Source organism: Toxorhynchites rutilus, chromosome 3, assembly GCF_029784135.1.
Source record: "Toxorhynchites rutilus septentrionalis strain SRP chromosome 3, ASM2978413v1, whole genome shotgun sequence".
Lineage (NCBI taxonomy): Eukaryota > Metazoa > Arthropoda > Insecta > Diptera > Culicidae > Toxorhynchites > Toxorhynchites rutilus.
The window spans coordinates 310,747,816-310,762,316 of record NC_073746.1 but is presented as its reverse complement, the minus strand read 5'-3'; the positions used below and the strand labels follow the sequence as shown (position 1 = coordinate 310,762,316).

Sequence of the window (14,501 nt, the reverse complement as noted above, 5' to 3'; positions counted from 1 at the left end):
TCAAAATCTTCCCCTACTTCATTGAACACGCGGAGACACGAGTCGAAAGGACTATTATGACCGTAGTTAGTTCTGTGGGAAGGGATAGCCAATAACGGCGAGTAACGTAGTCGTCTGGGAGGAACGTAAAACGGAATTCGTTCGAGCAGGGCGGGACAATCAATATTACCTTGCACTAAGTCGAATACGAACAATCGTCGCTGATTTGTACGTCTGGCAGACAAAGTCTCTAAACTAATAAGCTGACATCGATCTGAATAATGTGGTAGATTCTCTGGATCCCTCCATGGTAGCCCCCGCAAAGCAAATCTAATAAAAAAAATGTTGTACAAAGGTACAACATTTTTTTTATTAGATTTGCTTTGCGGGGGCTATCAATCGCGAGAATTTGCGTTACCTGATACGGACACCAAATCGGAGCGGCATATTCCAATATACTACGTACCAACGAGCAATACAACGTCTTGAGAGCATAAATATCAGTGAAGCTAGAGGCATGTCGACGAATGAATCCCAATACCGAAAATGCCTTGGCGGTGATTGTACCTATGTGCTCATTAAAACTAAGCTTGGAATCGAATTTAACGCCCAGATCACACACTGTCTGCACTCGTTCAACAGGATCAAGCCCCAGCAAGTATTGACAATTGAGCGGATTAGTGCCACGAGTGAAGGTTATCACCTTACATTTGCCACTATTAACCCGCATACCATTATTGTCACACCATGTTATTATCACATTTAAATCGTTCTGTAAGGCTGCGAAGTCCATGGAAGATGAGACAATACGAAATAGTTTCAAATCATCCGCGAAAGAGAGGTTGAACGATGACAGCAGGATTCCCAGGTCGTTCACAAAGATGTTGAAAATCAGCGGACCAAGAACACTGCCTTGAGGTACGCCGGATGAAATACACAATGATCGAGAGTAGGCAGAATTAACCATTATAGAAGCGGAGCGATCCGTCAAGTACGAATAAATCCACTCCGTGATCCATCCCGGGAAGCCCATGCGCTTCATTTTGTCAACAACGAGGATGTGTGGTATAGTATCGAATGCTTTAGCAAAATCGATATATATAGAGTCAATCTGTTTTCTTGATTCCATCTCGCCAGTCAGGGTGGATACGTAACACATCAGGTTTGTAGTTGTTGACCGGTGCTTCATGAAACCATGTTGGTTTTCAGAGATGAATGGCGAGACTGCGTTATAGAGAACGTTGTGCACCAATTTTTCAAAAACTTTGCTGAGGCTGCAAAGTAAAGAAACACCTCGATAGTTTGAAACGCGGTTACAGTTGCCTGTTTTGTGGATTGGTACAATGATTGCCATTTTCCATGCCGATGGAAATATCCGATCTTGTAGTGAACGATTGAATATATACGAAATTGGTGCTGCTAGTGTAGCACTACATTTCTTCTAGAGCAATGGCGGAATGCCATCCGAACCAGAACCTTTCTTAACGTCTAGATCCTCAAGAGCCTTTAGAACTTCGGATGTGGAAAAATGATCAGGAAGGTCGATATCATAAGACGGCAGATGAGCGTAACAATCATGGCGTTGTACCGGGGATCCTTTGCTGAATACACTTTCAAAGAACGTAGCGAAGAGGTCCGCTGCTTCTGTGTTGTTGTGAGCATTCACTCCATCGTAGCTGACGTTATGTGGGATTCGGTTATTTGAATTTCGTTGCTTGACGAAATCCCAGAAACGTGAGGGATCTTGCTTAACACTTGCTTGGATCCTTGACATATTATTCTCGTAGGTTGATTGGAGTAATACTTTGTAGGATGCTTCCAATTGACGAAGATTACCTCTGTCGTCGTCAGATCGTGACAGAAAAAACCGTTTGCGGAATTTTCTGAGGTTGTTGCGCATATTGCGCAAGTCCGGTGTCCACCATGGTTTGTTGAAACTTGAGCTAGACGATGGTCTTCTTCTAGGTACATGATCGTTAATTGTTCTCTGCAGTTTGTCGTAGAACGTCGCCACTATCTCGTCTAATGATCCATCCTGCAGTAGCACTTCCCAGTCGACATCACCAAGTACGTTGTTCAGTATACTGAAATCACATGTCCGAAAGTTGAAATTGCGCTCATCGTCTCGGACGTCTTGTAGAGGAGACGCGTCACAGCACTTGTCGATTAATAAAATAAGCGGCACATGATGATTGTCTACCGGTAGCAGTGAAGACGGAGGAAGTACCAGGTCAAGATGCTCTGGTAAATTGACGAATGCCAGGTCCAGCAATCTACCATTACAATTAACGAAACTGTTAATTTGACGCAAACTAATAGTGAACATTGTTTCCACAAGAATTTGTTCATGTACGGAGGTTACGTTAGGTGGAATATAACCGTTTGTAGCCTCATCGAACTGCCATTTCAAGTTAGGAAGATTGAAGTCTCCTACTGATATAATTATATCCGTTATAGTAGCGTGGTTTATGATACACTGAATACACAACAATGTAGAGGGATCGCCCATGTAGACTGATACAAACTGCTACCTGCTCCAGCATGTCACAATGTGTCAAAAACACAGATTCACATTTAAGGTGATTTCTTATCGCTACCAACACTCCTCCACCACGAGAATGTTGGCTGGTTGATTCGTTTCGGTCGCATCGGAGGAACGTGTATTCTCTGGAAATTTCAGCACTACCAATGTCAGCACGGAGCCATGTTTCCGTGAAAATGAGCACGTCATAATCACAACTCGTTAGTAGTAAACGTAATTGCGGAATTTTGGTCCGTAAGCCCCTGACATTTTGATAGTAGAGTGACATCGGACGATCAGGATCAGTGCTGGAAGCAGTAGACAACACAGGAAGCGAACTATTCTGATCGCATACATATTTACACTTGCCTGCAATGGCGGGCAACTTCCACTCTCCACTCTCACACACAGGTCTGGGACGACTGCAGGACGCTAGCGGGAATAACGCGACTGTGGCGAGGGGATTAGAAGCTTCCATAGAGCTTGCAGGCTTGCGTCCCAGTAGTGAAATGATGGCTGACGGCGTAATATATGAAGTTGAAGGGAAGCTAGAATCAACGGGCGTATCAGGAAACGAAACGGCTGTATTGTGTTTGTACTTGCCTGAATTAGCAAGTTAGAAGACCCCCTCTTCCCCCTCAGACACAGGACGGGGGCGACTGCTGGTTGCTGACAGGAAATGCTCGACTGTGCTGAGGGAATTGGGGGTTTCCAGAATGCTTCGTGTAGTGCGCCCCGGATTCCATGCTGCATTCTCCCTTCGTTCTGTTGTTCTTGCGTTTACCGGTTTTTTGATCCAGACTCTTCAAATTCTCTAAATCCGACACCGGACGGCCAACTTGTAGATGATAAAGTTCTATCCTTCAACTCAGGACGCAATCCAACTTTGAACGATACAAAGTTGAGCCTAGATAGGTCAGCATCCTTGGTGATCAGTTTTACCACGTTCACTTCATCGGTTGATTCCAGGGCGTTCTTCACGAATATTTCAATTTCCTCGGTGGTAACAAGAGGGCGAAATCCTGTGAGGTACAACCAGAATTTTGGTTCGGAAATAGCATTGTTCGCAATTAGATTTGTGTCGACTGATTTAGTGCCTTTCATCGGTGGAGGAGCAATGACTTTGTCTTTCACGTATAGAAGTCTGGAGTCACTGCCATTATCGATCCCCTTTTTCGAAAATACACTACCAGAAGATTCAATATTTGAACCAGGAAGTACCACCGACGGATGACTGCAATGACTTTCAACTTTCGATGCCATTTCTTGCACAAGCTTTGTCAGTTGACCAATTTGAGATTGCAAATCACTACATGAGCACGCTGCCTGTGTTTTCAACAAATTACGAACGCGATTGCCGTCGAAATTTGGTCTGCAGGATGGACAAATCCAGATAGCGACTCCCTTGGAAAACAAATCTCCGTATGGGACACCCCTGAGCATTCTCTTCCAACGTGATAGAATGCACTACAGAGCCCGCATACAGCAGGTTCGATGCCGGTGACATCCTCACCGCAGTCTCCACATTTCTTCTCCATACTGTGCACGTTAGCGTAATGTGACGGTATGTTTGGAAATATGTGGATGCTCCGAGATGTAAGCAGTAGGTATGACTCTATAAACAGCACTTTCCGCTATCCGCTGCTGCAGAGGCGCTTCGATCGGAAAAATGAGTGTGGAAGTCTGTAGCGTTGCATCACACAATTGATCGGAGATAATTCACAGCTTCACCAGCACAAAAGTACACAGAACTATTCACTACTTTCGCTACAACTCAGACACAGAGCGAAGAACGATACAAACAAAGAGTTCGATGGTATTTAAAACTTAAAGAACTACCAGAAAAAGCAAAACAAAATTCCAGTATGAAAACAACAACAATAAACGTTTATAGCAGTGATGCCAATCGGATATACAGGAGAGAACTAGTAAATTTTGTTATTTCCTAAAACGGTTTTACAGAAGTCTAACCACCTGCTCCAGAAGTCCTCACTGTCATCATATTAGTAAGGGTATAGCCGCTTATTCTATTTTTGATTTGTAGTGGAGTATGTGTACCCTTTCTCAAATTATCATACCTGAAGACAGTTCTAAGTTTTTCATTATAAATGATAATAACTATTTGTGGTCTTTGCTTACATGACTTTAAGTATGAATTCACTCGACTAGTTTTGAAATTATTACAATATATCCATGAAAATCTAATCATTGTAATAGAAAATCCTTATCAGGTAAAAATTTGCTAAAAATTCCTTGTAGAAAACTTGATACTGTTTTAATGTGAATTCATTAAATACGGAAAATTTATTCATAGTTTGATTTTGTTTTTTGTTGTAAAAACTAGCTGACCCGGCAAACGTTGTTCTGCCATTTAATTTATTTCTAGAAAATATTTCGGTTGGCGAAAATAAAGAATATATTTCAAAAGAGTTTATTTGTTATCGTTCAGATCTGTAAACCGATTATTTTCACTGCGAAACATAGATATGCGTGACTTTCGAATTTTTGTTTTTTTTTATTTTAAATATCCTAGATTTATATATGAGGTAGTTGACCTGGCAAATTTCGTCCCGCCTATAATTTATTTTTTGTTATCAAGACCTTTAAACATTCACGTTTTCTCACCAAGCACACGTTCATGGGTCCAATCGCAGAACTGTTCATTGATCGATCTTCTAATAGACCCATTAAAAGTAACTATACTATAACTAACTGTAAAATTCTTAGTACTTCTACCAAAACTCGTCATTCTAATATCAGATTATTTTCAGACTGAATTCTCGTTCAACCACTCCCAAATAGCTTGTTTCTCCGTTACATGGAATAAATGTTTGATACAGAAAATATGAATGAATAAAGACAGCCTTAAATTTGGCTCCATTTGCTTGGTTAGTTCTCGAATTATGCAGAAATCTGTGTTTCATTCGTATGGCAGCCCTCCCCCCATTATAGAGTTGGGATGATGTTGAGCCACCTTAGGGCGCCATATTGTTTTATATTTTTTTCTTGAAAGCAGAGGTTTTTTTACATAACATATCTGAAAACGAGTGATGCGTTCTTTTTCTTTTCTAAGTTATGATTTTTCAAAGTTAACATGTTTTTAGTCCTCGTTCTTATTTCTATGCAAACATACTGGATCTATGCAACCAGAAAATATTCACACAAGTGTGATATTTTTTCAAAAAAATTAGTATGTCAATCATCTGAATCACTACAGTAGTTCAAAAGTTACGATTTTTTGAAAAAAAGTTATTTTTGGGATAAAGGTGAAAAATTATTTTTTTTTACCATCGGTTAAATTCGAAAAATCGTAACTTAAAACGAGAAAGAACACATCTCGGATTGTTAAGCATGTAAAATGCATGTAAAAACCACAGCTTTCTAGAAAAAATATAGAAAGATATAGCGCCCTTGGTCCCGAGACCATGGAAACCATAAAAACAAATACATTCAATAATAACAGAAATAAAATTTAAATTTTCTGCAACTAAAGAATGTTTCCTTAAAAGACGAGGTAATTGGCTTCAATTTGATATGTCAATCATTAGAATCGCTTAACGAAAGTTATTAGACCCATATTCTTCTTTCCATTAGGGTGCCCATTTCCAAATTAGGGTGATCCGAAAAATAATATTTTTCTCTTTTTTCCTAAAAGGTCTTTTTCAAAAATTTATGACTTTTGAACTATTAGACCGATTCATATGTTCTACATATCATATTGAATCCAATGAGCTAGTCTTCTTTGAAAATATATCAATCTTGCAAAAAAATTGGATTATAGTTGCATAGATCTGAAAACATGTTAATTTTGAAAAATCATAACTCAAAAACGAAAAAAACTCCGCTCTGATTTTTGGATGTATTGTGTAGGAAAACCTCAACTTTCAAGAAAAAATATTTAAAAAAGTATAGCGTACTTGGTCCCAAAACTATGTAAACGACAAAAAACAAATACAATCAATGATTGGAAAAACAAAATTTATGTTTTTAGCAAATGTAATATTATTCCAAAGAAGACTCACAAATCAAAATATCAAAATATGTCGATTATCTAAATTCGGTCCAGTAGTTCAAAGGTTATGATTTTTTGAACAAAGTCATTTTTGGGAAAACGACGAAAAAATTATTTTTAGGACCACCCTCAAATGGAAACGGGCAACCCAATTAAAAACAAATATAACAAACAGGTCTAATATTTAGCGATTAGTAACGATAAATTTTCACAAAAATCGGGAAACCACTATATCGGTTTGCCATGGAATGGGTGATGTTATACGTAGAAACTTGAATCAATTTCGATTGTTGCTTCTTTATCTCATAAATTAATTAGATTGAATTTAGGTAATACGTATTTCCCGAACTATAAGGAACTCCATATTGATATCCATTTTGGTTATGTTTAATATTATGGTTCCTAACTACAGTGAAAGCTCTCTATAGCGACATCGCAAGCGACCGTCGTTATAAAGAATTGTCGCTATAAAAAATTGTCGTTATAGTTATAGCTTAGATGTCGCTATAAGGAGGGAAACGCCCAAGCTCACGCAAAACAATCCAATTATATTAGAAACAAAAGCAATTGATGTATAACCATCTTGATACAAAAAAAAACATTAAATAATGAATATGAAATTCAGCTCATTCGTCCGAAACTAATTTTTCTCTAGATAGAAAAAAATAGAAAATTGTTAATTGATTTTTTTGTTAATAACCAGCATAGGTAATCTGGAAAACATCTGCTTGCTGGGTGGGCTTATAGCTTAATTGTTGAATGCTCCGTCAGACCCTGATTTAATAAATGATTGATTTTATTTATCTCATCGACAGACAAAATATACCAACTGAACATCAATGAAACCAATATTCTTACCCTTTTCACGGCTCTAGTCTATATTTTTAATGATGAATAAATTCGCATTTTGCACATTGAACATTGAATTCATTAGACAATGTTATCTCTTTAGTACCCTTTTCGAACCTGAATTATGTCCAATTTATTTATAGCGTTTAAAATTTTCATGTATTTCAACCCATTTTGGGCAGTGAATGTTTTCGAAGTGAAACAAATGATACTTCAAGTTATTGCCTGAATTTGATATCATAAGCTTTATCCATGTAACAATTGCGCAAACAATACAGTCATTGTTAAATTTATTGCAAATTTTATTCTAGGACGGAATTTTTATACAAAAATTCTTCGATTAATAAGTGTCAATGAACTCTCCCCATCTTTTACGGTTTAAATTTCTGTTTTTGTAAGTATCCGAAAATTTAAATTGGTCGTGAACAGATATTGGAAGTTGATTAAACTTTATAATACACAACATAGACTATTTACGTTCGTAGGCACTGACATTGACACACACACCACTATGAGTGAAGTGAAATTGAAAATTGTCGCAATAGAGAATGTTATGTTTTAGTAAATAGAAGCGATAATGTGTCATTATAGGGAATTGTCGTTATAGAGAAATGTCGCAATAAAGAAAGTATTCGTAATTTGAATTGGTATGCGATTTTGAAGGGACCTTTGGACATGTCGTTATAGAGAGATTTGTCGCTATAAAGATTGTCGTTAAAGAGATCTAGTTCGGAATAAAATTAGTTCATCTGTTATATTTTTATAAAACTACATGCGCAATCAAAACATACTAACTTTAAAAATAACAGCGCAAAAAACACCTCTCTGATTTTTAGATATATAAAATGAGCTCAGCTTTCAAGAAATATACCTAAAAAAATATTAAGCCCTTTGTCTCTAAAATATGTAAACGATAAAAGGCAAATACATTCAATAATTACGGAAACAAAATCCATTTTTTTCTCAAGTGTTTTATATCAATTATTGGAATCGATCCAGTAGCACAAGACTTATGATTTTTTTAAAAAGGTTATTTGTAACAATACGGCGGAAATTTGATTTTTCGGACCAACCTAAAATAAAAATGAGCACCCTAATGAAAAAAAATTAAAAATACGGGCTATAAGGAACAAAACTACCACTTTTCTTGAAAATCTGTGAACCACCATATCGGTTTAGCATGGAATGGCTGTAGACAGACAAGCCCTCTTTATGCCTGATTTTCTAATACAATCCAAAATTTCGTGTGTCTTATACCCTCTATACAACAAAATAAAATCAATGGAGATGAACAAGATTTATTTGTTTCGAAGTTTGATGATTTGCGATGATTATTGACGACTCTAAAATCTTGAACTCAAGTGCTGATCTCGACTATGAATTCATTTATTTTCGCGCCTTCAAGATGCTGCGCTCAAAAAGGTGTATTCATTTTTTCTTCCGAAAAAAAAAACCTTGTCTTCTGCCATTTACACAATCTAATGAGATTTTTTTCACGTGCTTATTTTCATTCATATTGTAAAGTTCGAAAAAAAAGGCTTGAATACTACACCCAAACTAGCGTTGGCAGAAAACATTTCATCTTTGGCAGAAATGATGCCATTTAGTGTACTGGAGAGTCAAATGCGCAAATAATGAGCTGTTTTAAAAGCATAAAAATGGTTTGTAAGTATGCGAGCAGACATCTCTTTCTGTGTTCTTTTCTCACTTCATTTGGGATTGTGCCAAAAAAAGTCCATACGACGTCAATGGGGATCGAACCAAGGCCGGCTGGAATGCAAAGCTATTTCACACGACCACGCTATCCATATAGCCGCCAGTGCTGTTATAAAGAAGAGTGAGCAATAAGCGTTTGAAATTGGACGGTGGTGCTTCAAACACTATATTTAGTTTCAAAAAATATTAGGGATATCCTTCATTCGTGTGGAATTATTACACCTCATCATAACACGAAGTTAGAAAGTGTTTTCTAAGAGGATAAAGAAGAACATGAACGAGAATATATCTTTCTCTGTCTGGGCCGTGTATTTGGCAAACTATACGAAAAGCTTCCATATGCTTTCATTTAAATGTGTCGCCAGTTTCGCTCGCTTATATTGGCTCTAGCATATATATTATACAAATGATATACATGTGTTTGGGAGTAGAACATTTTCTGTTATTTTTCGGATCATTTAATGTAATAAATTTTTAGCACAAGTTATGGCATCCCGCATAACTTGTGCTAAAAATTAACTTTGGGTGTATACAATGATAGTCAGAGGCTAGAACTCTAGTATTATTAACACTAACACTGATTGCTGCCTCATTTCGAATTGGTTGTTCATACGGAACTACTGACACGAATGATCTTTTTTGAAAAAAACGAAATAGTAGTTAAAAAAAACTTTTTTAGTAAAACGGTTTGATTAAACATAATAATGTACTAAAAGCTAGAAAATAATTAGGCAAGTAGCAGTTAGCAGTTCTCACACGTCTCCTTCATTAGTCTAGGGCATTGATAAGACTAAGATAAAATCGTGGGACAGATGAGGAAGTCGCTAATTGTGGATAATGGAAATCCAACGTGGCCCACGATTTTATTTTAGTCTTATCAATGCCCTAGACTAATGAAGGAGAGGTGTAATAACTGCTGACTGCTACTTGCCTCATGATTTTCTAGCTTTTAGTGCATTATTATGTTAAATCACAATTAAACCGTTTAACTTAAAAAGTTTTTTTACTTTTTTTTTATTTTCTAGTTTTTAGTACATTATCTGTTTCATTACAATATTTCTCTACAATACAACCATTGTACTGTATTCTATCAGTCAAATAATTTCATTTGATATCGATATAGAGTGGATGGCAGAAAATACAAAGTATGTTCTCCAAGTCAAGTTCGTTCGTTTGATACACATATCTCAATCAACCTTTTTGACGTAGGATTACGTCTTTCGGGAACATATTGGGGTACAAATTGGAAACCGAAAATCGAGCACATCATGAAAATTGTCCAATTTCAAACGCTTATTGCTCAGTCATTTCATGATGGATTGATGCAATTTTTGCGTCAATCGATTTCGGCACTCCATAACAATTTTTTATATTGAAGAAAATAATATATGTCATGAAACTAACTATCGAACAATGGAAAAATGTCAACCCATTTCCTAACGGAAATATCCACTTCTAATTGGTCGAAATTGACGACACATGCGGCGGTTCCCTAACAGTGACATCAAAACTAACCTGCCTGGGGGATATCGACATTGCAAATACAAGAAAGTAGGGGGAACTCTTGATCCTCCCTAAATGTTTCATAACAGAGACATCAAAACCAAGGTGTCCGAGGGAAATCGGCATTGCAAATATAGTCGGGGACATTTTTATATTGCATGATACGATTAATTTTACCAAATAAAATTTAAATTTGGAACTTTAATGTTGGTTGCTTCTTGAAATTTCATATCAATGACCGATCGTGTATTGTGAGAAAATTAGCATAAGTGTAATTGTTCAGTCTCACGACTGAGGAAAAGAGAAACCGCAAGAGAAAACATGTCTGTACATGTTCATAAGGAACAAACGCCCCTTTTCTTTGATTCCCTTTCCAGCAGCGCACGTGCATTACATAGCGCAATAACGGCAACAACACAAGGAAGAAAAATTCTGTCCATCGCTATTGCAGCATTACCGCTGAATAAAACTATGCGTTTCAGCCAGTGAGACGCTCTGACATCAAATTTTATCTTACAGTGCCAAAGTGTCTTTAGCTCGAACAGTTTTTTTACAAGTGTTTCTCTTTTAGTCTAGAATAAGTTAGTATAATTTTAGATTAAGTTAGGGCAATGTAAATAAAGTGTATTATAAAAGACAACATTCCGTGTATTGAATTTCACAGTGTTTGAGAGTTTCTATCTAGCAGCTGATTCAACGAGAGTGGTCGTCAGCGTAGATCAGCGAGTGGAAAGTTTCGCAGCACGCAGCTTTTCAGCCAGCTACTTCCCGGCGATTGTGATTGTCGCATGCGTGAGGCATCACCAGCTGTCCAGTTAAACCGAGGAAAGGTCACGAGCATCTTTGCCTCCTCCCCAACCATATACAGTCCACCATCGAACCACACAGTAATTGTAAAATTGTATATGGTTAGCAGTTATGTTAAAAATGACTTGATATACGAAACGATTTATTTAAATTTTCATAAATTAAAACCAAGGTGTGTTCCTGCTCGAGAACGGGTCGTTCGGTTTAAGATGTCTGTTTTGTTTTGTTCATTTTCACCCAAGGAAAACTCATGCGGCGAGAAAAAATTGGAAAAGTGAAGAAGTATTCGAGAAAGTGATTTCCCATATGCTCTACATATACTATTAGGTGTTGTTAGTCCAATTAAAATTCGCATTGGGTTGAAAGTAAAACTCAGAAAGTAAAAATTATAAAAGAAAATTACCTTTTCCATTTCAAATATGTTTTCTCTATATTGAAGTAACATGTTTTTACTGATGAGAAAAATTGATAATTGTGTTCGGTATTGGTAATTATCTTATATTACATTGGTGAGTTTTTTTTTCTTTATTTAATCCATACATAACACAGGAGGCATCTCGTCTAGAGTCACAGAGGGCGGTTTTCATTATATCTCATTCCACTTCGGCATCTTCTATCTGATACGCACCACCCAACGACTGTTTACCATACTTCTGTCATCATCACTCGGTAAATACTGATGGAGTGAATAAACAATACCCAACAACCAAACAAAATTTTCCCTTTTCAGGGCCTTGGTTATTATCAAAGAGTTTAATTGATGCAATTCTTCAAACATATCCTAAATCAACAGATAGCCTAACGGAATCCTACGTCAACGGCCATATTAATGCGATTTGCCATCTTGGCCATCTTGGATTGGGTTTTAGCATGATCTACTGTGATCTACTATTGAAGCCCTTCCATTTGATACCCATATTAATCGGGTTTTGAGGAAATATGTAGCCCGCCATTTTGTAGTGGCAGCCATCTTGGATTTACATTTTTCATAAACAACCGTATTCTACTAGTCAAGCCCTTTCATTTGATACCCATATTGATGGGGTTTTGTAAAACCCATATCGATGAGGTTTTGAGAAAATATGTGATCCGCCATTTTGTAGCGGCCGCCATCTTGGATTTTCAAGATCATGAAATACGCAGTTTTATAATGAATACAGAGATAAGGGTGTGTTCCAAATTTCAGATCAATCGGTCAACAGAAAGGGGGTCAAATTTCTATTAATATGGGTCAGCGCTACAGACAAACATGTTACAAACATACAAACATACAAACAGATTACTGAGCAAGCTAAATAAAACCGTTTAAAAGTTATTCATACACGGGCTGAGATTCCAGAGGATTTTTTTATACTAGGATTAAATGTAGTAAAAAAAATTATTTTTCTTCATCAAATTCAGACCATCAATTTTAAAGATGTAATTATGATAAATATGACACTGCTGCGGATCGAATGAACAATGCGGTGGTGCTTCAAACACTATATTTTGTTTCAAAAAATATTAGGGATATCCTTCATTCGTGTGGAATTGGATTTTTCTTGTTACTTCGCATAACAAAATTTGATTACAAAGTCGAATCTGAAGTCAAATCATATCCAATGGATTTATATAATTAAGTAAAATGTAGATGCATTTGAAGGATCAAGACCAGATGAAATAGCACCTGTATTCGTGAAGAATTAGCTTCTTTCATCAATTACTTACATTGCATCTTCAACATGGAACTGGAACATCCTGTATTTTACAGTGTACAATTATTCAGCATGCAAAGTAAACTGGAAAAACATTGTGATATGGTTGGAATATAAATATCTTCACATTACAAATAAATAAGTGTTGAAATAGCTCTCCACGATGACAACGATCGCGACAGACGTCACAAAATTCTCGTGAGAGCCAAACACTTGCAGGTATGAATACAAACCAAAATCAGCCCGGCACTGTTTCATCCTACCGAAGAAGCCAGTCTCCCGAGACGAAGAAAAAAATTACCTTTCAGAGGAAACACCGAAACACATTTCATGTCTAAATTCCAAGGTCTCACGCCAGTACCTTCCGAGAATTGGCAGCTAAATTTGCCCAATGCCTGTATCGATCAATAAAGTTCGTAGAGCACACAGTCTGTTTTATTTGTCCGTACTTTCCCGACACGCGAAGCTAGGATCCGCTGCCGAGGCGTGTATCCACCCGGTGTAATGGTGAACACGTGTTTATCCTTATTATTCAGTGGATATCATAACCCACCGGAAAGGGACGAACGGCATCAATTTCGGCGCTCGCAATCCCAATAAAACAGGCTTCATATCCATACAGCGGATGCGCTCGCTTCGTGGCGAACAGAAAATTAGGAACCTTTTGCTCAGACCCAAATGAAGCTACAGAGGCATAAAAAATCACGCCAAAGCAATATAACATGATCACATTCGGTACAATTACAAGGCAGGTGAAATGGCGCCACAGCCGAATGAAACCCGCTAAAAGATTCATAATATTATTGTCGTTTTTTTTCGCTCCCTCTCCACCCGGGCAGGACGGGGTTTAACGGAGGCGGATGAGTGGGCGAGGCGGAAGGGGCGTACATGTGTGACATTATTAAACATGGAATGGTTTTGTGTTCTCGGCAGATTATCATATCTTCGCTGGTTTTCTTTTTTCTTCTTTTTTTTTTCTTCGAAGCGAATGGAGTCCTCGAAGCGTGCCGGGAAGCAACATTCGCTTATTACAATTCCGCGCTCTGTTTCGGTGGGTGGTTTGCGGTGGGCGGTGAAATGTTGGCTGGGCCAAAGATTATTGCAACTGATTCGTTGCTCGAGGGGTTGTTGCGATATCATCTTCCACACGGTGTGGTACTCCGGCGCGGGAAATACGGCTGCGGCGAAAATGGGTTGTTCGTACGAATGCTATGTTTGTATGTGTGTGTGTGTGTGTGTGTGTGGGGGGGGGGGGTTTCCTGTTTGGTATGGATTTCAATATCATGCTTTGATACGCAGCCGAATCGGAGATGAAACGTCGAGTTACGTTACGTTATTTTTTTCTGCACTGCTATTTGTTCTCGTTATTGCGGAGGATCATCGCCCTAAATCGTGTCATACTTCCAAAGGAAATTGAAAT

The 14,501-nt window shown here is 37.7% G+C and overlaps 2 protein-coding genes across 5 annotated transcripts in view; one reads left to right on the top strand and one right to left on the bottom strand.

The window, feature by feature from the left end:
- Nucleotides 1-14,501, top strand: part of LOC129779975 (zwei Ig domain protein zig-8-like) — a 629,574-nt gene that overhangs the window by 229,139 nt on the left and 385,934 nt on the right. The window lies entirely within an intron of this gene.
- Nucleotides 1,421-2,488, bottom strand: LOC129774435 (uncharacterized). The gene has a single exon (XM_055778173.1). The coding sequence runs from the start codon at nt 2,486-2,488 to the stop codon at nt 1,421-1,423; it is 1,068 nt and encodes a 355-aa protein (XP_055634148.1).

Excerpts from the sequence above, each read along its gene's own strand:
- LOC129774435 (XM_055778173.1), bottom strand. The coding sequence starts at position 2,488 with ATGGGCGATCCCTCTACATTGTTGTGTATTCAGTGTATCATAAACCAC.